This window comes from Drosophila serrata, unplaced genomic scaffold (genome assembly GCF_035046125.1).
Source record: "Drosophila serrata isolate PLE 108 unplaced genomic scaffold, ASM3504612v1 contig_376, whole genome shotgun sequence".
NCBI classification, from domain to species: domain Eukaryota; kingdom Metazoa; phylum Arthropoda; class Insecta; order Diptera; family Drosophilidae; genus Drosophila; species Drosophila serrata.
In genome coordinates this window covers 3,326,564-3,351,403 of record NW_028257274.1, presented here as the reverse complement: position 1 = coordinate 3,351,403, position 24,840 = coordinate 3,326,564, and the positions used below count along the sequence as shown (strand labels likewise).

Below are 24,840 nucleotides of genomic sequence, written 5' to 3'. Positions count from 1 at the left end.
CGAATGCTTATACGTCTTTTTGCAACAATTAATTAATGGCACGACACCTACGACAATCATTGCATTATTTATCTAAGTGCCAACATGCACGGTTCATTTGCATTTACTATAAACACAGTGGCTACGAAAATTGCATTGTTTTTAGTCCAACTTGTGAGGTTTTTCCGCCACCCTGGGGGGGTAAGTTGAATGTAATTTAATGTTTTATATGGCAACATAATTGGCATATGAAACCGTTTAGCGGAAAATTAATGAAAATTGCTGAATAATGTTTCGGGGCAGCCTGAGGCAATTGAATTAGCCATCAATTAGTGTCAGCTGGAATTCGATTTACGATGCGGAAAAAGGTCAATGTTGCTATTAAGTTGGTAGGAAAATAAATCATTAAAGTTGTAGAATATAACTTGTAGAAAATTAAGATTACAAGGAAAAACTAAGCAAAAATTCATGGAAATCAAGTAAAATACTTTAAAATTAAATAGCGAAAGGCACAAGGAAGTGACGCTAGGAAAATTAAGTAAGAAACAGGATAACCTTCTTAAAATAAGGGTAAACTTAGCCAAAAGTGTGTATAAAAAATATTTAAAATTAATTTCAACGAAATTTAACACTTGCATTTTATAAGACACCTTTAAAAGGAGTTTTAATAACCCTCAGTCTTCAGTTACTACCTCTTTTTGACTACTTATTTCCTCCGCAAAAGATATTACCAAGGAAGATTCATCTTAATTACATAAAAACCAGCTTAAAGTTGTAGCTGCACGTGACAAAGGATATAACTGGACTGGACAGGACAGCTATAAAATGCATTGGTTGGAATAGATTCCCTGGAATCGGGCTATAAATGCAAAACGTATAGAAAGCCCTTTACATAACTTGGCCATAATCGAGTCTCTGGGTGTGTGTGTGTGGTGTGTGTGGCTGTCTCTCTGTCTGTCATTCGCATACATTGTCAGCTCACTCTGCTTGGCTGCATTTTTCTGGAGCACACACCCATACATGCACAAAGGTAAAAGCGTGTCACTAACACGCACCCCATACACACATACGTTCAAGGATAAAGTCCACGGCAATTGTGTTAGGAACTTTGCTTTCATTGACACCTCTCCCCTTCTAACCCTCTGTTAACCAGAAACAGTGAAATGCCTTTCCACCTATTGCGGGTTTTCTGTGGGGATGCTGTGAGCTCTTAAAATCAATGCAAATTTTAATTGAAAAGTTAAACAAATTTAGTGAACAAAACAAGCTCTAGTTAAGGGTACACAAAAAGGGTTAGAAATTGAATTCAAGTCCCTGGCTAAGAGAGACCACATTATCTATGCAAAGTGTTTAGCCTGGGAAAACTAAGATCAAAGGTGAGATTTAATGGCATTTTAAATAGAAAATAAATGTAGAGTCAAAGGAGATTAGTGTTTGTAAATATTTAAATATTTGTGTGGTCATTGATTTAACTTAATTTTGATATTTTAAAGAAGTTTCAAGTTCTTTGCTTATTCAATTTCATTCAAAATAACCTTTAAAAGATTTAAAATCTTGCTTTGTGGCAACTTAATTAAATCTTTATAGATTCTAAATAATAAACAAATTCTTGACATTAAAAACCTAGTTGGTAGTTATATATTTCATAGATTATTCAACCTTAATAAAATGTTAAAGACTTTCTTTCGTTCTTTTCTTGTTTTTAACAAACCAAAAGGAACTTTACACTAGTGTCCTATTTAATGTTCCTCGAAAAAGGTCAAGTTTTCTTCAACTTTTGTCCTTGAATCGTCTAATTTTGTTATGCAAATTTCATATTTCTAAAATTGAAAACTCAAGACTATGAAATTAATAAGCAGCCAGATAATCTTCCAAATTTAAAGACCAGAGTTCACATTAAACACAAGACAGTGAGGAATTCATGTTGTGGCTGCCTGGAATTTTATATATACTTCCTTTTTTTTGTGTTTTTTGTAATTAGCCTTAAGGTCAGCTTTGGCATCCCGGTTTCCCGGCATTCCGACATTCCATGTTAGCTCCGATCAGCATCGTCTCATGTTCCAAAACGCCCATTCAGCACACACACTCACATTGTCCTTGGGTCCATCAGAATAATTATTATCCTGGGCACAGGTGAAGTTCATGAATTTACGCGTCGCTTGTTTGAAAATGTTTTAACAGCACCGAAGGAGGTGGAGAAGGTGGAGGAGGAGGGACACCAAAGGACAATAAGGACAACAACTGGGCGGTCCTGTGCCTGTGTCAGAGCCTCTCTCTCTCTGTGGATAAACAAGAACAAATATTGAACCTGACGCAATAAGCTGCGAGTGAGCCTTTTACACACACACACACACCCATACTCGCTTTAAATGGCTTTTAGATGAGTTTGAGCCTGCAACGTCAACGCGGCGTATGCACAATTTATACAACGCTCGAGTGGCATTTACAGAAAAATAACATTTGCCAACGCAAAAAGTTGCCAAGTTGCTGGATAATTAATGTGGAAAAGTATAAATTATGACTTGACTCTCCACTTGCACCTTAATGCGAAAGGGAATGGGATAAGGACTGAAGGAGATCTTAAATAAATAATGTTGTCTGATTTTTTCAAACATTGTTGAATTGTTATTTCTTTTCTTAAAATCAATTTAATGTAAAAGAAATAAACCCATACTTAGGCTGTATGCCTTTACGACCTTTTCAAGAGTGCCCATCTTTTACAATGTTGTATAAACACATCTGGTCACACTACAGATTCTTTAATTCTTTCCTTCTTTCTGAAAACAATATATTTCATATAATTTACTAAATTCTCCCATTATTTTATCAAGTTCTTGGCAATTCAGGATAATTTTCAAAGTAATCATTGTGCAACCTAATAATGGTTACCCTCATTATATCAATCACATGTTAATGACCCAATATTAAGCTATTTATTTATTAGCTTCCACAATTTGCATACATAATTCTGTTATGCAGTTAGCCATAATTTCTTGACCAGGTCGAGTGGGTTGAATCACTGGCCCGCTGCCAAGATCCGTTACAAGCGGGTCATGCGTCCGGACTTCAGTTAAGGGCCACCGGCAGCTGTCAGAATGCCAGAGGCATAAATCGATGGCCAAAGGGTTGCTCTCGGGTTATAAATAAATGCAGAGACAGAGAGTGAGAGTACTGGGAAGGAAGCGGCAACCCAGTCAACCTGGACGAGCAGGTGGACAGGTGGACAGGTGGATAGGTGGTGTGTCCCCTGCTTCGCTTGAGTTGCGCTGCTGGCATCGCTGGCAGTATCCTCGTGCAAGTTAATCGCTTGCAAAACTCAATAATAATTCACTCAGCTCCGGGGAGTTGCCTTCCCTCATTTTGACATGGTCTCCTTAGCCATTGGCAGTTCCATCCCTGCCGGAAACTGTTTCATGTTGTCGCTCAGGCTGATTAAAAATCAATAGCTTCGTCGCCAGATCCTTGCAACTCAACAGATTAGCATTTAAAATAGCTGCTGCTGAGGCCAAGTGCCTTTGTTTCATCCACAAATTGGATGCCATTCGATTGAAATTCCTTTTGGGGTTTGTTCTGAGACTCGTAAAAAGATATGACTTACATTTATTATTTGCGGTTCAGTGCCTTCTTTGTCATCAGGCTTTTGTGTGTGTCTTACTGGAATTAGCCAAACATAAATAAGCAATTTCATGCGGTTGATGCTCTCATTAAATATTATTTTTGTGTCAAAGCTTCTAACTGCTTTTAAATATCTTTGTTCTTTCTTTCCTAAATAAAAATATAAAAATAAACCCGCTTTAATTGCACTTGAACGAGAAATCTTCAAAAGATGACAGAATAAAGATTTAAAGTCCCATTGTTTTCCCTCAGACACTTCACATTCCACACACACATCTCCTCAATCACTTCACTTTCAAGAGTTGCGCAAAAAAAAAAGATTCTGCGAAAACTTTTACTTTCATGTCACTGCCACTCCTCAAGGGTAAAGGAGAAAAACAATTTAAGAGCATGTCGTCGTCTGACCGCAGCTACATAATAATTTTAAACCCTCAGCTTCATTTGCGACGGTTTACAACATAATCCATCAACTGACCATGAAAACCCCAAAAACAAACCCGAAAAATAATGGTCCAGACTCTGGCGCGACTTTTGCATCTTGAACCGCAGTGAATATTCGACGGGCCTCACGGATTGAATTTTATCCGGCTGAAAGGACACGCTGACGATGGCAATTTAATTACAATTAATTTAATTCCCTGCCTGCCCTGCGTATACGCAATATTGAAACGCATTTTCACCTCCCCCATTTCCCTCTTTGCAGAAATCGAAGCCGTGGAGGCTTGCAAATGGCTGAGAGCTGCCGGCTTCCCCCAATATGCGCAGATGTATGAAGGTAAGTGCGAACCATATCCTCTGGAATAAACACATACATACATATGATGTATATACATATGATGTATATTTGTTATGCCAAAGTAGTAAAGACCAATGCCAGGACACGCACTTCCGTCTTTTGCCTCTTTTTTGTGCACTGCGACAAAAGCAAAGTAAAGAAAGAGTCGAAAGTATTGGAATATTTTGAACAATTTTGACCATACACACTTTTAATTTCATGAAAGGGGTCATTGTATTTTTCATTGTCTACTTCTTCACTTATAGAATGATTTCTAAAACACTTGTATGTCTTTAGAAAAACTTTTTGTAATTATGAGATCGAAAGTGAATAATTTTGAATTTTCTAAGCAGAAATAAAGCTGGATGTAGAAAGTTAAAGGACAAACCCATTAAATGTGCACCTAAAATCTACCAAAAAAGCCAATTTCTCCTGAAGAATTTAAGAAATGTAGATTTGATAAAAAGTTGTGCCTAAAGTCTTGAATGTAGATACATTTTCTTGATTTCAGAGTGATATATCATATCTTCAATATAAAAATAATGTCATAAATAGCTTTACATCTATTTAATCATTGCAAAAAGACATTTTTTGTATTATTTTATAGGTAACTTCTTTAAGGAAAATATTTAGTTCATTTTAGGATAACATGAACATGAACATATTAATACACATACGAACATATCTCAGAGTTGGACAGCAACCATCGTTTTATTTTAGTTATGTTAGAATAAATTGGGAATTATATGCACAGACGTGCGAGATTTGTCGCCACAAATTGATTAAACTAAAAATCAACTGCCTCATTATGAGAAAAATGGAAACCCTTATGCCTTAAAAATTGTATTAATGGTAGATTGCCTTGAATTTTTGGTGCCTTGCTGTAAATTTTGGTAACATATTTTTTTAATTCTAGAAAAATTTCCCTAGTTTTAGGGTTGAAATAGCTAAACGAGTGCGGAGATAAGCAAATAATAGGGCAGCTTAATATATTTTAAAAATACCTAAGGCGAATGGAATGCTTTATTTTACTAGAATGAGAATCTAACAAGAATTAATTAAGAATTAAGAATTAAAATTTATTCATTTATAGAATTTTGCTCACAAAAAAATAGTTGTACATTTTAAGCTACAGATTTTTAGAGAATGTAAGCTTGGGAACTTTATCTAGTAACTTTATGAAGTAAGTTATGATTTTAATGTAGTTTTATCAAGGTTAAAGTTCTTCTTAACCTTTTATATTGTTTTTGTAGTTTTCAAAGATTAAGGTAGTCCCTTTATCTCTCAGTGTGTGTATCGTGTCAGCTTTTGTCCTGGGGGGCGTGGTGGAAGGCTAGTGGCTAGTGGCTGGTGGTCGGTAATTGATGGTCTCGTCATCGTCATCGTCATCATCAGTGACGCAGCAGCAGCAACGTCAGCGTCAGCGTCGACCCAGGCACTTGACCAACATGCCCGCCATTTAGTCTTGTATGCTTAACGCTCTCCAAGTGGCGGTTTATTAATTGTATTACACGAACTTTCACTTTTCTCGATCGAATACAAAAGCAAAAAACAAAAAACAAAATAAAACAAAAAAAAACATTTATGACGTGGCAACAATTTGAGAACAAACACTTTAAGTGCCGCCTCACAATGTCTAAAGATTTCAACACCCGGCAAGACAAAAGAGCCAAGTGAATTTGATATCCCAAAACAAGCCGCAACAAAAAAAAAAAAAACCGGCGACAACAATTAGGTGGAATGGATCCAATCGGATCCAAATTTAAGTTCTTTCAACCGAACCAACCAAAGCAAAGAATAAACTTAAACTTAAAAAAACGAAAGCGAAAAGGATCAAGGCAGTCTCAAGAATTTAACCCAAAGCAAGGAACCCAAAAAAAATACAGATGGGATAAAATATATAATAAAAGGCTAAAGGACACGCAGGCCAAAAGAATTTATGAGGACCACCTTCGTACAAAAAACGAAGAAACGAAAAATGTGTTTGCTGTTGACTTTTTTTTTGTGCCGATTCCTTAAGAAAGGGCTTTGGCCTTTGAAGATGGGTCTCCAAAAAGTTTAGCACAAGTTCAATGAACTCCACACAAGCTGCATATTTATTTGATTTCCTTAATCGCAACCGAAGGCGACCCTTCTCCGGAGCATTTGTCGCAACGCATTTAACGCCCGAAGAACGCTCAGATTGATGAGAGCTCCAGAAAAGAATGCAGATTCTCCAAAATAACATTTTAAAGCTTGTTTTAGGTTTTTTTTATTTTGTTTTTGTTTGAATTATGACCAAAAAAAATCAGCAAACGAATAAATGTGCAAAAGCTAACAACAAAAAGTGAATCTGAAATGGAGAGCCTGCAATTTGGACATGTCCGCAGGCGCCCCGTCGCCGACCTTGAAATATGTGAATTTTATCCCGAAAATTAAAGATAAGAATCAACTGCACTGGGAGAAAAATGTTCAAATTTTTCATAAAATTGAACCTAAAACTTAGATATATATATAATATAGTCGTTCGATCCTGCTGGTTCATACATAAATACATATGAAAGAGAGAGTATATAAAAAAAGAAGAAATGGTAGAAATCAATAACTTGAGACGATTCGGTTTAATATAAAGTTAAATAAATAAATGAAAATATAATACAAAAATTATTGATAAGATATAAAAGCAGAAACCCCGTGATATGAAATGATCTTACCTCTTCAAAAGATAACAAAGAAATAACTAAAAAATAAAATAAAAATATGGATTGGGACTACAGCTGCCGGTATATAACGTCTCGTATTGCAAAATTAAACCACAAGTTCGCAAACTGTCAAGATATTTTATTATAAAACCAAGGTAAATCTTCTAAAAAAGATACATTAAAATAAAACCAGAAGATGATGATAGAAATATGATAACTGTCAGACTTCACTATCAAACTTATGTACTTAACAAACAAAATAAAATAATATGAAACAGTTCAAAATAAAGCTTAACTTATTAGATGTTAACTCGTTTGATTTCAAAAGACGAATACATTTTCAACACGTTGAGCTTAGGCAGGTAAGCAGATTGATTGACATTTTGTATTCATGGCAATCTATGTTCAGAATTTAAAAACCAAATTTATTGCCTACAGAGATACCAGAAATGTAAAATTAGGTCACACTGTTGAAGTTTATAACTAAAAAAAAACTTGAATTTTTACTGCCAGTAATTGTTTCATTAGTCCAAAAGGACATATTCATAATATATAATATTTAATATATTATTTTCCATAAAAAAACTTGTAGTTATTACAAATGTTAAGGACATTTATAAAATCTTTACGTTATTTGTGTGGCGTTGCCACCTAATTTTCTTACTTTAAGGGATCAATAATTGTTATCATTTTATGGCAATTTTTTTACTCTAAATACCTCTCCTTTTTTTGAGTGATAGAAGCTCAAATAATTCTTAACTTGGTAAATAATTTGTGCAGCCATTTAAACTGGAGCCCAACCCAGGAACAAACTTTAATTCCATCGCAATCCCAATCCAAAAATCCCCATCTGCATGACCATCTTCCTCCGTGACCGGGGACAACATGATAAATGCGTATTTTAATGAGTTTCGTGTAAACAAGGCAGCGGCGCATGCGCAGATTTTTGCTGCTCAAATTTCTTGAGCATTTCCTGGGCATTCTTTTCGAGGATTGCTCTGCTAAAAATTCTGTAAATTAAAATGCCGTAGGTGTGTTCCCCCGTAGCTCTGTCATTTTCCCCAGTCAGACATTTGCCGCTGCCGCTGCTGAAAGGAGGTGTTCCGTCTGTAAGCGACTGTTAATTTGCTCTGAGACCAGGACAAAAAACAGAAACAGGAGAAAAAATCCCAAGGAAAACAAAAAATATCAAGAGAAGGAGTTGCCCCTTTCTTTGTTTGCCTTTTTGTGTGCATTTCTTGGGCACATTATTCACCGAAAGTGGCAGACTTAATTCGAGGGTGTGACCTGCGCCAAGACAGGATCATATGGGAGTGCTTAAGAGGGCAATAAGAGCTCATGAGGCTTGTTTAATGCAGTCAAGCCAGGCCAATCGATTTTTTTGCACGTCCAAAAAGAACTGGTTTTCCTGGGTTTCAAAAGAAGTGAATTTATAAAATATTAAATCAATTTTCAATCAAGATAAAAGTTATTAATATATATAAATAGGAATCTTTTCCCTCTTAAGTTTCTTCATTGAAAAACACTCAATCAAAAATTTTATCATGAATCTAAACAATTATTATTTCGTGATCTTTGTGTGGTGTAATTACTCGGTGATCCCAATAAAAATCTATATTCGGTTGAAATCCGCTTCCTAATTTAGATTCCAGGCTAATTGCTTCTATATTTTCCACAAAATAGCCATAAATTGTGCCTAATTACATTCGAATTTCTCTACAATCTGCGTCATTGGGTGAGAAAATGAAAAGATTAATCATATAATTGGCCCAATAAAGACCACCTCTCACTTGCACTCTTGTAAACTGTGAAAAGCCAGCAAGAAAAATATATAAAGACATGTAAATTTACACCGAGCTTCCCCAGTAATATCATTTTCTTTCTGACGTCAATGGAGTTTTTCTTATTTTTGTAAAGGTAAACTTCCCCTGGTGGCACACTTCTCCAAAAAAAACTTTGTTTACACCTCAGCCAGCGGCATCAAAGTGCATTCAATTAGAAGCTAAATACACACACTTCTCACTTGAATGTTTAAAGAGGAGCATCCGAAATGGTATTTTAAATACCCAACAACAGCAGGGCCAAGTGCGCCAAAAGGAAAAAGAGCCTTTCCCGAGGAGTGTAAACAAAACTATAAAAAGCTTCTTCCACCACAAGTTGGGGCGTTACTTTTCTTTCAGCTGAAGAGTTCAACAAACCATGAATGGCTTTTCAAGAAGAACAGCAAAATATTGTTGTAATGCTAACAATATTTGTACAAACAATAGCGGCAACAGCTTTTCCAGGCGGCTCCACATCCAGCCAGTGCATCCTACGGATGCCGAGGTGTATCTGTATCTGCAGCTGCAGCTGTCCATGTATCTGTATCTGCAGTGGCCTGTCCGTATCAGGGATTATTATTTTTTTTTCTACAATCTATGTGACGCTTCGCGACATGTGTAAACGTCTGAATGCACTTGAAGAAATAACTTTTTAATTAGGTTTTAATTAACTTGAATTGAAAGTAGATACAGGCAATGTTTTAGGGAAATTTAGGGATTTTCTTAAGGGATTTTAATAAATATAATTAAGTCTTGTACAATTTATATTTATTTTCTTGTCTTGAGATATGTTTTATACATTTTCTTCCTGTGCCTGATGTGGTCGTGGCGGCAGTCGCCTTGGAACTTGATTTCCTACGTGCGAATTGGCCACGCAAATATGTGGAAAAACGCTTGTGAAAATGTATCTGAGACTCCTATATCTTTCATGTATACATAGATATATAGACGAAGCAGCAACCCGACTCGCAGCCGTGCACTCGTACCCGTACCCGTTTAATGATCGCTGGCGCCATGGGCGTTCGACTTTTCTGGTTTTCTCAATTAGAATTTCACGCGTCGTCGAGGCGTGCGGTCGCAAAAACTTATATATATTAAAAAGCATAAAAGCCAAGCCTAATAGTTGTCCTTTCTTCGTCGTTGTCCTATTTTGCAGACCATCAGTTCCCGATTGATTTGAATAATGTAGCCAAAGATCACACAAATCTGGAGAACGATCAGTTGCAGTCCCTGTATCGTCGACTTTGTGTCCTTAATCGTTGTGCCACCATGCGGCTGGATCAGTCGCACAAGCCGCAGACACCACAGGTAAGTTAATGAATTAATTTTATAATATTTAATAAAAATTTAAAGTATTTAAAGAAGGATTTTGTTAGGAAATTAATTCCCTAAGACTTCGAAATCGTTTGATATCTTAAAATACACTGAGACTAGACACTGATTTTCGGTTTGATTAATGAGAATTAAATGTTTTAAAAGTCATAGATAAAATGTAAACTTAGTTAAAATCAATATCTAGATTTCTTGTATAAGAAATATAATTAATATTAATTAAAACTTTGTTTTCTATAACCTTATAAAAATGTTCTTTCTCTTTTTCAGCAAAAGGAAGAATCAGATGATGAGAACTTTGCTTTGAGTGAAAACTGGACATTCCAACCGCACATTCGTCGCTGGTCAAGGATCGGTGAGATGGGCCTGGAATTGCCGCCGCCAGGACATCTCAGTTTGAATGTGGAGAAAACCGAAAGCTCCTCGAAGGAGTCAAGTCCAGATCGCTTTGAGGACGAAGGCTCTGGCATAACCCTGATGATTCCCGGCTGCAGTAAAGTCAACAGTGGTGGTGCAGCCACCGATGGCTCCTCTCTGGGCGATGGCTCCGATGGAGGTCGCTTGAGGCGAACTGGTAGCGAGCGGTTCAAGGATGGAGCCAAGGCCTTCCTACGACGCGTCGAGTCCATCAAGTCACGTCGTCGCAAGCGACAGAATCGTGAGAATGTGGTGATTAGTGGACCCCAGGTCCTTGATCTTTCCCAGTTGGGTCAACGGAGTAGTCTTCGGAAGATGCCCGATGGCGTCTACTCCACCCCGCCCTCACCTTCGGCCCTCAGTCCAATGCACACATTCCCCAAGGCTCCGTTCTTTGGCAATGAACTGAAGGTGCCCAGTCATAGCGATAATTTCCTGAGTCCAAATCGCGCCAGTCCCAAGCGAACGCCCACCACACCGCGATCGATGCGAACGAGTCCCCTGCACTTCTTCTCCAGTCCCATGTCCCAGCTGAAGGAGGGGAAATCGGATGATTCCTCATCCTACTACAGTGACAGCCAAGAGTCCTCCGCCGGGGGTAAACTCTCCCTGCGAAAACCCTCCAAGGCCCGTCGATTCCTGCAACGGTCGGGCAAGGTCGATGACATTGGTGCCCATTCCGATTCGGAATGCCATCAGGGACGCAAGTTGCTCATCAAGGATGCCAATTCCAATACCACCGAGGTCAAGATCAAGAAGTTGACACGCGGTGGTTCCCTGAATTTGGGCAAAGATCCCAAGAAACGTGATGGTTTCCGTTCCTCATCCTTCCGTTCGCGCAGCACTTCACGCAAGGAGACCAAGAATGAGGAGGAAAATGCTCCGGGAAATAGTGGTAACTCATCCAAGCGACAACCTGTGGTGCGTTGGCATAGTTTCCAAATGGAGGAGCGTCCGAATATGATATTCCGCAAATGTTTCTCCAAGAAAATTGAGCCACTGCAAGAGGATCCCAGTGGCATTCCCTTCGCAGCCATGTCAGCGGGTCAGCTGCAGATTATAAGGAAGTTGGCCTTGGTCACTCTAACTGGACACATGGAGCGATATTGTCCTAGTCATCGATCGGGTTGGAATTGGGAACTGCCCAAGTTTATTAAGAAGATCAAGATGCCGGATTACAAGGATAAGAAGGTATTTGGAGTGCCGCTACTGTTGATCCTTCAGCGTAGTGGACAGACTCTACCCCTGGCCATGAGGGCTGCCCTCCGTTGGTTGCAACTCAATGCCTTGGATCAGGTGGGAATTTTCCGTAAGAGTGGTGGAAAATCAAGGATTATTAAGCTGCGGGAACAGATCGAAGTGAGTGACACCACTGCCGAGTGTATGGATGTCTTTGATCTGCAGCAGGCTTACGATGTGGCCGATATGCTGAAACAGTATTTCCGCGAGCTACCCGAATCCCTGCTGACCACCAAGATGTCCGAAACCTTTGTGGCCATCTTTCAACGTGAGTTTTAAATAATAGCAAAAAAATTTCTTAGATTCTAATTTAATTTCCTTGTAGATCTTCCTGCTGAAGTCCGTTTGGATGCTGTCCAGTGTGCGGTACTCCTTTTGCCCGATGAGAATCGTGAAATCCTCTATGTCCTTCTCGAATTCCTCACAATTGTGGCAGCAAACTCGCAACAGAATCAAATGACAAGCAATAATCTAGGTGTTTGTCTGGCTCAATCCATTTTCCACTCATCCATTTCAACGGGTTCGGCTTCCGTTTCCGCTTCACCGCGGAGGAAGGGCAAAGGTTCCGGAATGCCGGACATGAAGGAGTTGGCCGAGGCAAAGGCCTCTCATGAATGCCTTTCGTTTATGATTGAACACTATAAGCCCATCTATACAGCATCCAAGGAAAAGCTGAGTAAATGCAACTTTAGCTACATGGAAGAGTCCAAGCCAGTGCCTTTGGAGGCCTTGGGTGAGGGGATGCAGTTCCACAATTGGCGGGGTTACCTGTACGAGTGCACCAGTGCCACCATTAAAGAGGGTCGCGAAAAGTAAGTACAAATAAATAGCCATTCCAAGAACCATTTTAAGTTATTAAGTTTTTAAGTTTTATCTATACTTTAATATATATTTTAATCTCTCTTTTAGAACCCGCGGCTGGTTTAGCATTAATTCGCTGAATGACAGCAATGTGGACATTGCCTACAAAAAGGTGGGCGATGGTCATCCCCTCCGGCTCTGGCGTTGTTCCACAGAAATCGAAGGACCACCCAGAGAGGTCCTGGAGTACATAATCAAACAGAGAGCTTCCTGGGATGCCAATCTTTTGCAATGTCAGACAGTAAAGAAACTGGATGATCGCACAGAAATCTATCAGTATGCCCTAGATGGTCAGCTCACCACAGACTTTTGCGTGTTGCGGTAAGTAATACTTGTTTTCTAACTTTATTATTTATATTTTATATATATTTAAAATATATTTGTTATACGTTTCAGTTCCTGGCAAACGGACTTGCCGCGTGGCGCCTGCGTAATAGTGGAGACCTCGATTGATCATGCCAAGGCCAAGCCACTTTTTGGGGCTGTAAGGGGCGTGGTTCTAGCCTCTCGATACCTAATCGAACCCTGTGGCAGCGGCAGGTCAAGGGTCATGCATTTGGCCAGAGTGGATGTGAAGTGAGTTTTAACATAATGAAAATATGGGAATACCTAGAGATTTCTTGAAGATATATAAAGGATCACCCTATTTTAAAGCAGACTGCTAAAGTGATTTCAAATCTTCAAGGACTATAGATAAATATACAATATAATAACCAAAATTTCTTCCAATTTTCAGGGGCAAAACACCCGAATGGTACAATAAGAACTATGGACACATTTGCTCTCATTACCTGTCCCGCATTCGATTGGCCTTCAAACACGTTGCCGATGGACCCGAAAGCAAAGTCTAAATATAAAATATATTTTAAAGAAGATCGTTGTTTGTCGCAAAACTGAAGCATTTATACGTACAAGCAAAAGGAGCTTAACCCAACGATTGCAAAAAAGAAAACCATTGAAAAAAACCCAAGGACCACAAAACCAAGAGCTTGAGTTTCACATCCTGCCTTCAAAAAATAAAAATAAAGGTGAAGCCGGACCACAAAAAGAGAGAGAATATAATCTTGTAAATACAAAAAATTAGTAGGTTTCCTAGTTTTTAGTTTCTTCGATTTAGATTTTTACCTATAGTTTATTGTATTATATTTATATGTGGAAATAATTTATATTGTACGGACAAGTGAAATCTAATATCCAAAATACTCAACCAACAAAACACACACACAGAGAGAGAGACGTAAATATCACAAAGTATCTATGTATCTATGTATCTTTTAATGAGGATTTCGAAAGTCTACGGCACTCCAAATGTCTTTAATGTTAATTAGTTTGTAGTCTCTCGGCAATATGTTAACAAGTATCAATATATGTATGTATATCTATCGGGAAAACAGAAAACAAAAAACAAAAACAGCAAAGGCAAACCTTAAAAAAATGTGTAAAGCAAATTCAACTAGTCAAATTTTATAAATCTAAGTTAAAGTACTAACCCCAAATACACTCAACAAAACAAGAACAGCAACCAGAAGGCAAAAATAACAATACAATGTCTTTGCCACTTAATAAATAACGTGTTTCGAGAAGTAAGTTGATCGATTTTGGCTGGAAATATTGAATGTATCTATATATATCGGAGTTATTATTACCACTATCATTAGATTATGGATGTGCCCTAAGGTCCCCGATCAATACATTATATATATATATATTCTAATATATACTATAGTTTTATATGTGTCTATATACAAATACGCTACCACATAAATCTATAATCGAGTGTACGAGTTACCTATTGAAATGGATCGGAAAGAAAAAACACACACTGAAAACTAACCAATGTCAAGGGGTATATATAGAGGAGAGAGACCTGTAACTCGGATATATTCGAAAGCATCAAGAAAAACGCAATAAAAGTACATATTATGCGAAAAGCGATAAAATATAAAATACAACCAATTTTGTCTTATTATTTATCTTGAGGAATATGTAATAAAAAATAGGGGGTTTTAGGTACTTTTCTTCATGGAAAATTAAAGTTTTACTTATTTTACTTACGAATTTTGGAATGTTCTCTTACAATTATTTCATTTAAAAAGAATTTGAATATTTTGTGAGAACAGATTTCAGTTTAAAAACTTTACATTCACTCAAATTTTTACATTCACTACATCATCACTGGATGTTTCTTATTAATTTCATGTTTTCTTTTTTTTGGAAATTTTTAGACTGAAATGCTATACAAATCAATAATATATGTATATGTCAATATATATTTCTTGATTTAACATGGTTTGAAATGAGTTATATATTTTTTCTTAATTTATATGCAGAAAAAATAAGCATACATTTTACAGAATCTGGATGTAGTATCCAGTATACCGTATCCACATATAGATGGCGCATTAAATGTGTGAAATGTCTGTATAGATGGCGTCTGAGTGGCAAAACTGGCTGCATAGGTGGCGCCCATATATCCTTTTTAGATTATTGGAATTGTTTAAGTTTTCGTAAAAATTACAAATACATTAAATAAGAAGAACAAGTAAAAAACATAAAATACTAAATAGCAAATAATTTATAAATTATAAAAAATATTAGGAACATTTATTTCATTATTTTATATCAAATTAATTGTTTTTTATAACAAATAAAGATGATACTTTACAAAATAAAAAATCAATAAGGAAAACAAAATTAATGTTAATTTTAGCATGTCGATAGTTTCTTTCTTTTTAAAAATTTTTCATTTAGGATAAGTTAGGTGCCTTTTAAAAAAAAGAATTTCTGAATAATCTTTAGATGTGCGTATTTTTTGAAAATATCCCATTAAAAAATACACCACAACTTAAGATCCAAGATTTTTTCTATTTAATCAAGAATTCCCCCATCACTCACTCCCCAATCACTCACATTAAAATAATTAATAATTTTATTATGTTGCACCTGAACCAGGCTCTCAAGCTAGTTTTTTTCGATTAGCATTTGGAGCAACCAGTTCCGTTCGAGACCATTAGCCATGGCTATCACATTTGTAGCCGTCGCACAGTTGTACTACCAACTACCAACTTATTTGAGCCTTGTTTGCTCTCTAATTGACTGCCGCCCAAGCGAGCGAGCGAGGCGTCCGTCCGACTAATAAATTGAAGGCACACCGGGAAAGCCCACCTTCAAGCCTCTCCCCACTTTTGGTTGCTTTTTACACATGTCGCGGGACAAACGGTCGCTAATTGTGCCCAGGCAGCCGGTCCCAAAAAAAAAAAATACAAAACTGGGGAAAAATAAAAACTGAATCCGAAAAACTGACCCCGAAAAAAGTGCCGTAAGAGGAGGCGCACTTGCAATCACACACACACTCCCCCCTTTGCACCGCGCGCTCATTCGACAGACATTAAAAGTCCATTAAAAAATTATGTTCACCCATGGCGTGCCATGGCTCCTGTTGGGGCGTTTACTCGATTGTGTTGCTTGGAGAGGAGAGGAGAGGAGAGGAGAGGAGAGGAGAGGAGAGGAGAGGAGAGGAGAGGAGAGGAGAGGAGAGGAGAGGAGAGGAGAGGAGAGGAGAGGAGAGGAGAGGAGCGGAGAGAGGGAGAACCCAAAGCTCCAGCTCCAGCTCCAGACCATGGGCGAAGGCAATTTTTGGGCACTTGGAAAAATAGTGTCAAATAGTAATAGAAAGTACCCCATAATACCCTTAATACCTATAACACCTCAAATAAGGAGCTTCAAATATAATTTGTATGGTTTCTCAAGAGTAGATCCTTGTAATACTAATATTATATTATTTTAATACCATTTTAATTGGGTTTAATGGGTTATATTGACTTATGAAAAATACCTTTAATTGTTTATTGTTATTAATACATTATAGTATTTATATTGTATTACTTTATTTAATTTGTTATTGGATTTAATGAGAATTAATGGAATGCAAGCTTTAATTGTTTATTAGATTTTGATTTAATATGATAATTCTTTTCAATATCTAGTATAAGTTTTATTTATCAACTTAAGAATTAGTACTCTTTTGTATATAATGTTTATAAAATACTGAACCTAACTGAGAACATGAAATGTCAACCAATATAGAGGTAAGTCTTTATAATATTGACAATGATGCGGGATAATTGATATACCAATTAAAACTAAAACAAATATAAAATAAAAAAGAGCTCCAGCGTGTTATTAATATAATTCATTCTAAGTTAAAACTCTGTTCCATAATAAAAATATGATAATCAAAAGGATATTTAAATACATCTGGTCTTATCACTTCCTAAAAACCCTTTTTTTGAATTCTGATTTTAATCCAAGACGACGTTTATAATAATTTTCTGTAAAATACAGAAACCAAAAAACATAAATGGTCTATGTAAACATTTTAGCCTAATATACAACAAAATGCCAGAGAATTCATTACATATGTTTAATAAATAAAAAACGTATCGAAAGTGTACATAGATATTGCAAATTTCACTTTTGAATCCATTTTTAGCAGACTTATTCTCTATGACTTTTAAACCAAAACAATTTCTTTAGCAAGCCTAACAAGCAGTCCTTTCTCAAAACAAAATCCTTTTAATATACAAGAAAATGGGAAACTAGGACATTTTTTTAATATTTAAAACCCAAAAAATGTTTAAAAATATTATGAAATTGAATTAGGTACCGCCCTCTTTTCGCTCAGTGTACCAGGCTGGCGACCTTAATGGCCCAGTTGCGACTATATTTAGAGTGCAAGAAACTACTGCTGGCAGCAACAGTCAGGCAAAGGCATAATTGTAATTGCAAATTGCATATTGCAATGTTGTGCCCACATGCAGTGACATCGATTGCCATGCCTCCCTCCCATGACTGCCTGCCAGGCCTTTTTGCCTGGCAATGCAAATGTCCAACGTATTGATTGCATTAATTAATTAATTTGTGACTTAATTTCATGGGCTTGCGGCAATCAGCGCGCCGTGCACGCACCACTGCCAAAATGTATTAATATTGCAGGCCAGAAAAAGAGCGAGAGACGCGACGCGATGCGATGCAACACTTGTGTGTGTGTGTGTGTTTGCCTTGTTATTAATTGAAATTTAATGGCACAAAATATTTTTATTTATTTATTCGCCAATGCAATTGCATTTATGCGCACTTCCGTCGCGTTGCCCCCACATAACTCATACACACACACACATGCAATTTGCACCGGCAATTGCAATTGCAACTGCAACTGCCACAGCAACTGCCACAGCAGCAGCAATTTGCAGCAAAAGAACGCACCGCCATCGATGGCACCACCGCCGACGGCGCACGGCGGCTGGCATTTAACATCAAAAGCCCTGCCCAGACCAGACACGAGACTCCCCCTCTCCGCCCCCTCTGGGGCTATATCCAACGAGCTTGTAATTGATTTCACTTAAAAATTAAATAATGCATGCGGTTTTTACTGTAAAATGGATTTTCCAAATGCTTCTCCGCCGCCGCGACACGTTTCTTTCTATCTTTTCGCACCCACTCTTCTCTTCAGGGTTTCTGTGTTAAATTAAATATGAAAATAAATATCAACATAATTGAAATGGCAAGAGCAAAAGGCAGGGAAAATAATGTTACAAAAATATAAAATAATAAAAATAAAAAATAAAAGCGAAGAGAGAAATATATAAAAAACTGAAAAAGAAAACATGCAGCAAAGGCAGGCAGGTCGACACTGTGCAGCTGGGCGACGTAATTGATGAAATTATTTAAGAATTATTTCACAAATGCGGCGTGACAATTATGCGGGACTATAGCCCAGATCATGAACTCAGTACACAGAGAGAAACGTTTACCACAAAGAAGAAATTATATATATTAAGGGGAAATTTAATTAACAGAGAGGGATTTAAATTAAATCATTTCGGGATATTTATAAATAATGTTATTGAGATAGAGATAAGACAAGTTAAATGTATATAGTATTATAATCATTTAGGGATATGTATGAATAATATTATTAAGATAAAATAAGAGAAGATAAATTTATATAGTTTATAATTAGAATTATTGTATAATATGCCTTCGGAATATATAATATTGTGTCATTAAATATATAACATTTCGATATAAGTACACTTACCATGATAATCTATAATGATCTTCCGAGATAAAATTAAATCCAACAAAAGTGTGTCTGAAAATATTAAAAAAAACAACAAATTTTTTAGGTACTAAATACAAAATAAATTTATCTGTTAATAATTCAAAATGTAAAAACATAAGTTTAATACCCTTTATAGGGGTTTAAAAAGTGGTATAACCCCGAATAGTTCTTATTAACTTGGTTATACGTAAACTGAGTTAAACTTGTATTTAAAATCATTAAAAATACATTTACTGATTTTTCTAGTTAGGTTTTCTCTGTATATTACTTCTGCAGTCTCGTAAATAAATAACTTGACTGTAAATCTAAATAAATATATATAGTAGATCCTCATTTAGTACGAATTATTACATAATAATATCAAAAATTTTGAATCAACCTGCTATCAAAACGATTTAATCTAAAATTCTTACTTTTAAGAGCACAAAAAAAACTCGAAAATATCATATAATAATTTGAATATATAATAGAAGTCTTCCTTTCTTATTAAAGTAATAAATTTATCAAATAATTATTATTATAAACCTCTTTAAATGTCAAGCACTTTCCGCACAGTGCACGCACACATTAAAATGAGCAAATAATAAAGCAGAAATTGTATTTAAACGCAGCCTGTAATTAATTATCTGCATTGGCATCCACCACCACCCAATCGTACCCACTGTGTTGATCGCATGCCAAACAGTGCCCACAATAAATTAATGAACCGAAAAACAATTATCATAAATAGCAGGGGCAACTTTTGCCATGAACTGATTTACAATTCCTATGTACATATATTTATATGTAAGTTGCGCGAATACTTTGTGAAATATTTAACATATTGCAATTACAGCTGGCGGATAAAATAAATATAAGTGACATATCAGCTCAAAGCGAGCTCGGAGCTCTTTTTCCCTTTAATTTTGATTTATACATAATTGCTGACACTACCAAACATGGCCAAAATTCAGGAGAATTAATAAAGTCATTGGTAATTGTAGTCATCTTTTTGGACTTAATTAATAAATAAAATACATAAGCATATATTATGGGTTTAGTTTTGGACTTGAATTCCATACACAGAGGTAAAAGAGAGTTTATCAAGAAGGAATATTATACTTAAAAGACTTTAATGATTACTACAAATAAATGAATGTTATATGTACATATATGTTACATAAATCCTTTTACCCGTAGTTTTATTATTTCTATATAATAAAATCCCTTAATTTTTATATTTATTTCCCATTAACACCACTTATTTGTGTTGCAAATCCTCAACAATTTTCCACGAACTTCCCTTGCGACATTGGAGCCCAGAAAAAAAAGCTGAGAAAAGGCAACAGAAACGAAGGCAATTAAAATGCGAATTTCACTGGTACTTGCTCTTGATTCCCCCCGATTCCCAGAGACCTGCTCGGCAAATGTTTATTTCGTTTTGCTAATTTCGCCTTAAAAGCAGCACTCAGTCTCAAGTGTCTGCATATGGCGAAAACAGATTCCAAATGCTTAAATGCTAAATGCTAAATGAAAACTGAGAATTGCCGGCTAATCAGCGGCACGTCAAACGCCTACGCAAAGAATGCGCTCCCGGAAAAGTCGCGGAAAAATCGAAACTGGATATGGGAGAGCTGAGAAAGGAGATGAGGCTTGGGGAAAAAAGGACAGAAAATAGAGAAGAATAGGATGGATATATCTAAATAAATATCATATGTATGTTCAATAAATGTCTAATCTAAAAACCTTAATAGTAAAGCTAATGACTTTCTTTTTGAGTTAATTTTAAATTAGTTACAAGTTGATCAACGAAAATTATTAGGTAAACCCCTTAAAATTAATATTAAATATGTTGCTGTATTAACAATAATCAAACTTTTCAATATTTTAACCCATACATAACTTAAATGCTAAGTTTTATAAAAATAAAAACATCTAAGCTTTAAAAACCTAAATAAAACCCTTGGTTTTTCTATTGCTTAAGCAGCATTTTCTTGTATTATAACTTATTTAACTTAAAATTGTACATAAATAGACATAAAATAAATATACATAAATAAATGAAATCAATTTTTAAACTTTGCGCTTGCGCTTTGCCTTCGCTTGTGGCGTGGATGAGGCTTGGGCCTCCGACAATTCCCCAATGTCATCTAACATGGCCAAAGATTTGGCAGCCACCAATTTCTTGACCGCCTTTACATTTGGCATAGAGGCCTTGGTTTGAGCCAGGGTTCCAATGGATTTACGTGGCTTCTTGGCTTTTCCCGCCTCGGAAGTGTTGATCTTGGCCTTGGTTTTGGCCGGCTTTTTTGCTGGCATTTCATCTTGAGTTGGAGTATCCAATAAAGCTCTGGCGGCCACTGAGGCGGCAGTCTTAGCCTTTGGTGGCACATCTTTGGTCACTTCCTCGGCCTTCTTCTTTTTGGTGGCCTATATGGAGAGTGAAACAGTGTTAATAGGAAATTTGCTAGTGTAAATTATGGTTTTACCTGATTGGTTTTCCTTTCGGATGCCTTGCCTGGCTTCTCCTTTTTGGTGGCCGCTTTTGTCTCACCTTTTTCAGCCTTTTTGGTCGCCTTTTTCACGGCCTTCTCCTTTTGCTTCTCCTGGGCCTTGGCCTTCTTTAGCTTATCCTTTTCCTTCTCCTTGGCCAATTGCTTGGCCTTTTTGGCCTTCATTTTCTCCACGGCCATGCTGGCCTTCTTGGAGGCTTCTGTTAGTTTAAAGGATCGTTTTACCATCTGCAACTGACCATTGATCACACCCAATTTGAGGGCTCTGTTCATATTTCGGACTTGACGTTTCTCATCCTCCCATGAATGACCATTTTCCTTGAGATACTTCATAATGGCCATTACCGATGATCCGGAACGTTCCTTAAGCTTTTCAATGGCCATTATGGCCAAGGTGATAAAGGGTACTTTCTTTTTCCCAATCTCGGATTTAATATTTGCCTTGGATTTGGCCAGAAGATCGAGTGGCGCCATTTTGGCATCTTCATCGGGCGGAGGAGTGGGATAAGGATGCCGATCAGATGGCTTATTTTCATCAAGGGAATCTTCCGATGCTGAATTTTCATCAGCCTGCATCTCCTTGTCCTCCGCCTCCTCTTCGTCTTCCTCCTCCTCTGCCTCCTCTTCTTCTCCCAGCTCCTCATCTTCATCGGAAGCTGGTGGGGATGCAGCTTCCTCATCCTCAGACATCTCATTTTCAAAATTAGGACTTTTAATTGGCTTCATTTTAGTTTTAAATTAAATTATAACTTGCACAAAAATAAACTAAATACTTAAAAAAACCAACAAAATGTAATGAATACGAAAATGATAAAACACAACTTTACTGCAGACACTGAAGACTTTGAATAAATTTGTGAGAGATTAGAAAAAGCAGCAGTCAAAGCTCCACTAAGAAACGGTAAAGCCGAAATCGTAAATAGATTATAGATAAAGATAAAGTCAGCATAAAAAGGAATGTAATAATTAATAGATTGAATACATTTTTAAATAGAGCTTTCAAGTCAGATGAGAAAGCTGTTTGGAAGTAATTAACAAATTGAAGTCTGGTAGGAAAGGCATGAAAAAGTAACAAACTATTCTACAATTTAAAACATAAAAGTAGTAGTAAAAATATGCAATTTCTTGTACTAAAAAATATATCTTTGGTGGTTGAATAAATATATTAACTTAATTATTACACTTATTATACTTATTATATATTAACTTAAATTGTTTGTATACAAACAAGAGTGAAAATGGTTTAGGAAAGATTCTAAAACTGTTTTCCTACCTTTTAATGCAATATTTGTTTTTAAAATATTAAATAATATTTAGTTAAAGTATGATAAAACCGTTTTTAAAACCGTTTCCTATGCTTTATTATTAAACATATTAACTAAGATTAAAGTCAGACAAAATAAGCATAGTATAAGCTCCTAATTAACTGACATTCATCAACATAATTTGTATACATAATTCTTAATCTATGGGCTTATTAATTCCAAAAAATAAATTATATGTTTCTATATAGTAATTTCTATTCAAAAATGGTTCGATTTGTATTAAATATTTATTTATATGGTAAAAAATATTCCAAATGCTAAATTCTAAATAAGAACTGAGAATTGCCGGCTAATCAGCGGCACGTCAAACGCCTACGCAAAGAATTCGCTTGTGGAAAAGTCGCATAAAAAGCGAAACTGGATACAGGAGAGCCAAGAAAGGAGGATGAGGAATGGGAGGAGGATGAGGAGGAGAGGAGATAGAGGAGAATGGAGCTTTGGAAGATGCGGAGATGGCGAAAGACGATGACAGGGCAGGGCCGGGCAGGCCACCAATGGAGGCAATCGACAACTGAGGCAGTCCAAAAAGGGGGCTAAAAGTTGGCGTTGCGACAAATTTCTATACCGTGTAATGGCAGTACTTATGGGGTATATTAGTGAAATTAAATGATTTAAGAAATTTATTATTTTATTAAAATTCCTCTTAGTAATCTAAGTGATAATAAGAAAATTAATTCAGAAAACAATATTTTCAGAACTTGAAAATTCATTGTAAAAAAAAACAAAGACTATTTGTCATCTTCATTAGCTTTTAAGCCGAAAGATTTTTATTAATAAGTATTATTATTAATTTTTATAAGAATATATAATCTCAAAATATTTTCTGCATAAATATAGCATCCGCATTAAGTTTGTTTTTTTTTTTTAATTTGTAAAAGAATATAATATTTAAACTTTTAGAGGATAAACCTTTAGTCGATTCCCTTGATATTATAAGAAGCGATACTCGATCTTACTTTTATACTTCGCGAAGCGCCCCATTCCCTTGGCAGCTCTTCGGGCTGCATCTCCCTTGCGGCCTTCACTTTGTTTGTCGTTGCCCCGTTTTGCGTGCGCACTTTTAATTGCAATTGAATTTTAATTACTGCGTTGTCAGCAAAGAATGTTGCAGCCAGCCGTTTAAGTGCCGACAGGCAGTGCAAGAAACATTGGGACATCGGGAGAGGGACAATGGGACAGAGAGACCATCATCATCATCACCGGGAGCAACAGGAGGAGCAACTGCAGCAGCAACTCTTGGGCCGTCGGTAACAGTTGCTGTCTGGTTAGTAGCGGTAATTGCAAGCACTCAAAAAAAAATTACCATATGTAAGGTCAAGGAAATTGTGATAAAATAAGTAACGAAATAAATTTTTATTTTATTAAATATTTTGTAAAAAAAAAAATGTACATTTATAGTTTCTGCCTTGAAAATGGCTTTTCTAACTCATTAAAAATTATTAAAAATCTAGTAAGGAAGCCAACTTTGGGTAGCCGAAGTGTGTGTACTCTTGAAATTAGCCTTAGGATCATGGCTTTGAATATACAATAGATCATAATTAAACCAAAAATTTATGAATTTCAATTTGTAAATCTTTTCTGTTTTTTGGTTTTTATTATGATAGCACAAAATTTGACTTTAATATGTTAAACATGTAATATTTCATGATTTTTTTACAATATTAATTACAAAGTTTTGAAAAACTCTGTAAAATAATAAAAGAATAAAATTCATATTTTTAATTGGTTTTGTCTTTATTGATTAATATTTTGGTTGCGACACTAAAAATGTATGTCTTTTGACAATCATTTTCATTTTTGACTTCGTTATCTAGAAAATCAAAAAATTCAAATTATATTAAATCGACATTTTTATATGCAAATTTTTTGTAAAAATCTTCAGTTTTTCAAATATCATAACTAAGCCAAAAATGCATTAATTTCAATTCGGAAAGCTGTTCTATGCTAGTTTTAATTAGATTAATAAAACTGCATACTAAATTTTTAATTTAACTAAATTTAAATTTTTGTCAATTTTTGAATATTTGTAATGATAAAATTATATCAAAAATTTGGCAAAAAATTTTCAAATTTTTTTTTTTCTGTCAGACATAGCTAGATCGACTCTACTGTTGATGCTGATCAAGAATATATATGATTTATAGGTTCGCTAATGACTTCTTCACTGTGTTTTAAGCTTT

At 35.9% G+C, this 24,840-nt stretch overlaps 2 protein-coding genes and 1 long non-coding RNA gene across 7 annotated transcripts in view; 1 reads left to right on the top strand and 2 right to left on the bottom strand.

Annotated features, from left to right (window-relative positions):
• cv-c (RhoGTPase activating protein) overlaps positions 1 to 14,671 on the top strand; it is a 116,716-nt gene extending 102,045 nt beyond the window's left edge. For all 5 annotated transcript variants that reach the window (XM_020942887.2, XM_086839799.1, XM_086839800.1 and 2 more), the window contains 7 exons: positions 4,298 to 4,369; positions 10,027 to 10,178; positions 10,473 to 12,126; positions 12,184 to 12,670; positions 12,768 to 13,040; positions 13,116 to 13,295; positions 13,456 to 14,671. In XM_020942887.2, coding sequence (XP_020798546.2) covers positions 4,298 to 4,369; positions 10,027 to 10,178; positions 10,473 to 12,126; positions 12,184 to 12,670; positions 12,768 to 13,040; positions 13,116 to 13,295; positions 13,456 to 13,570 — 2,933 coding nt within the window. In that variant the 3' untranslated portion in view covers positions 13,571 to 14,671. The remainder of the gene's footprint in view (positions 1 to 4,297; positions 4,370 to 10,026; positions 10,179 to 10,472; positions 12,127 to 12,183; positions 12,671 to 12,767; positions 13,041 to 13,115; positions 13,296 to 13,455) is intronic.
• The window catches only part of LOC147642663 (uncharacterized), a 147,474-nt gene extending 128,600 nt beyond the window's left edge, over positions 1 to 18,874 (bottom strand). Inside the window, exon 1 of the long non-coding RNA XR_015273208.1 lies at positions 18,820 to 18,874. This is a non-coding gene — a long non-coding RNA (uncharacterized LOC147642663). The remainder of the gene's footprint in view (positions 1 to 18,819) is intronic.
• A 1,927-nt stretch (positions 18,875 to 20,801) lies between these two features.
• Positions 20,802 to 22,197, bottom strand: BigH1 (Histone H1 variant BigH1). The gene is made up of 2 exons (XM_020942806.2): positions 21,312 to 22,197; positions 20,802 to 21,252 (listed from the first exon to the last, which is right to left on the bottom strand). The coding sequence occupies exons 1-2, from the start codon at positions 22,059 to 22,061 to the stop codon at positions 20,896 to 20,898; spliced, it is 1,107 nt and encodes a 368-aa protein (XP_020798465.2). The 5' UTR covers positions 22,062 to 22,197; the 3' UTR covers positions 20,802 to 20,895.
• Between the last annotated feature and the right edge of the window lie 2,643 nt (positions 22,198 to 24,840).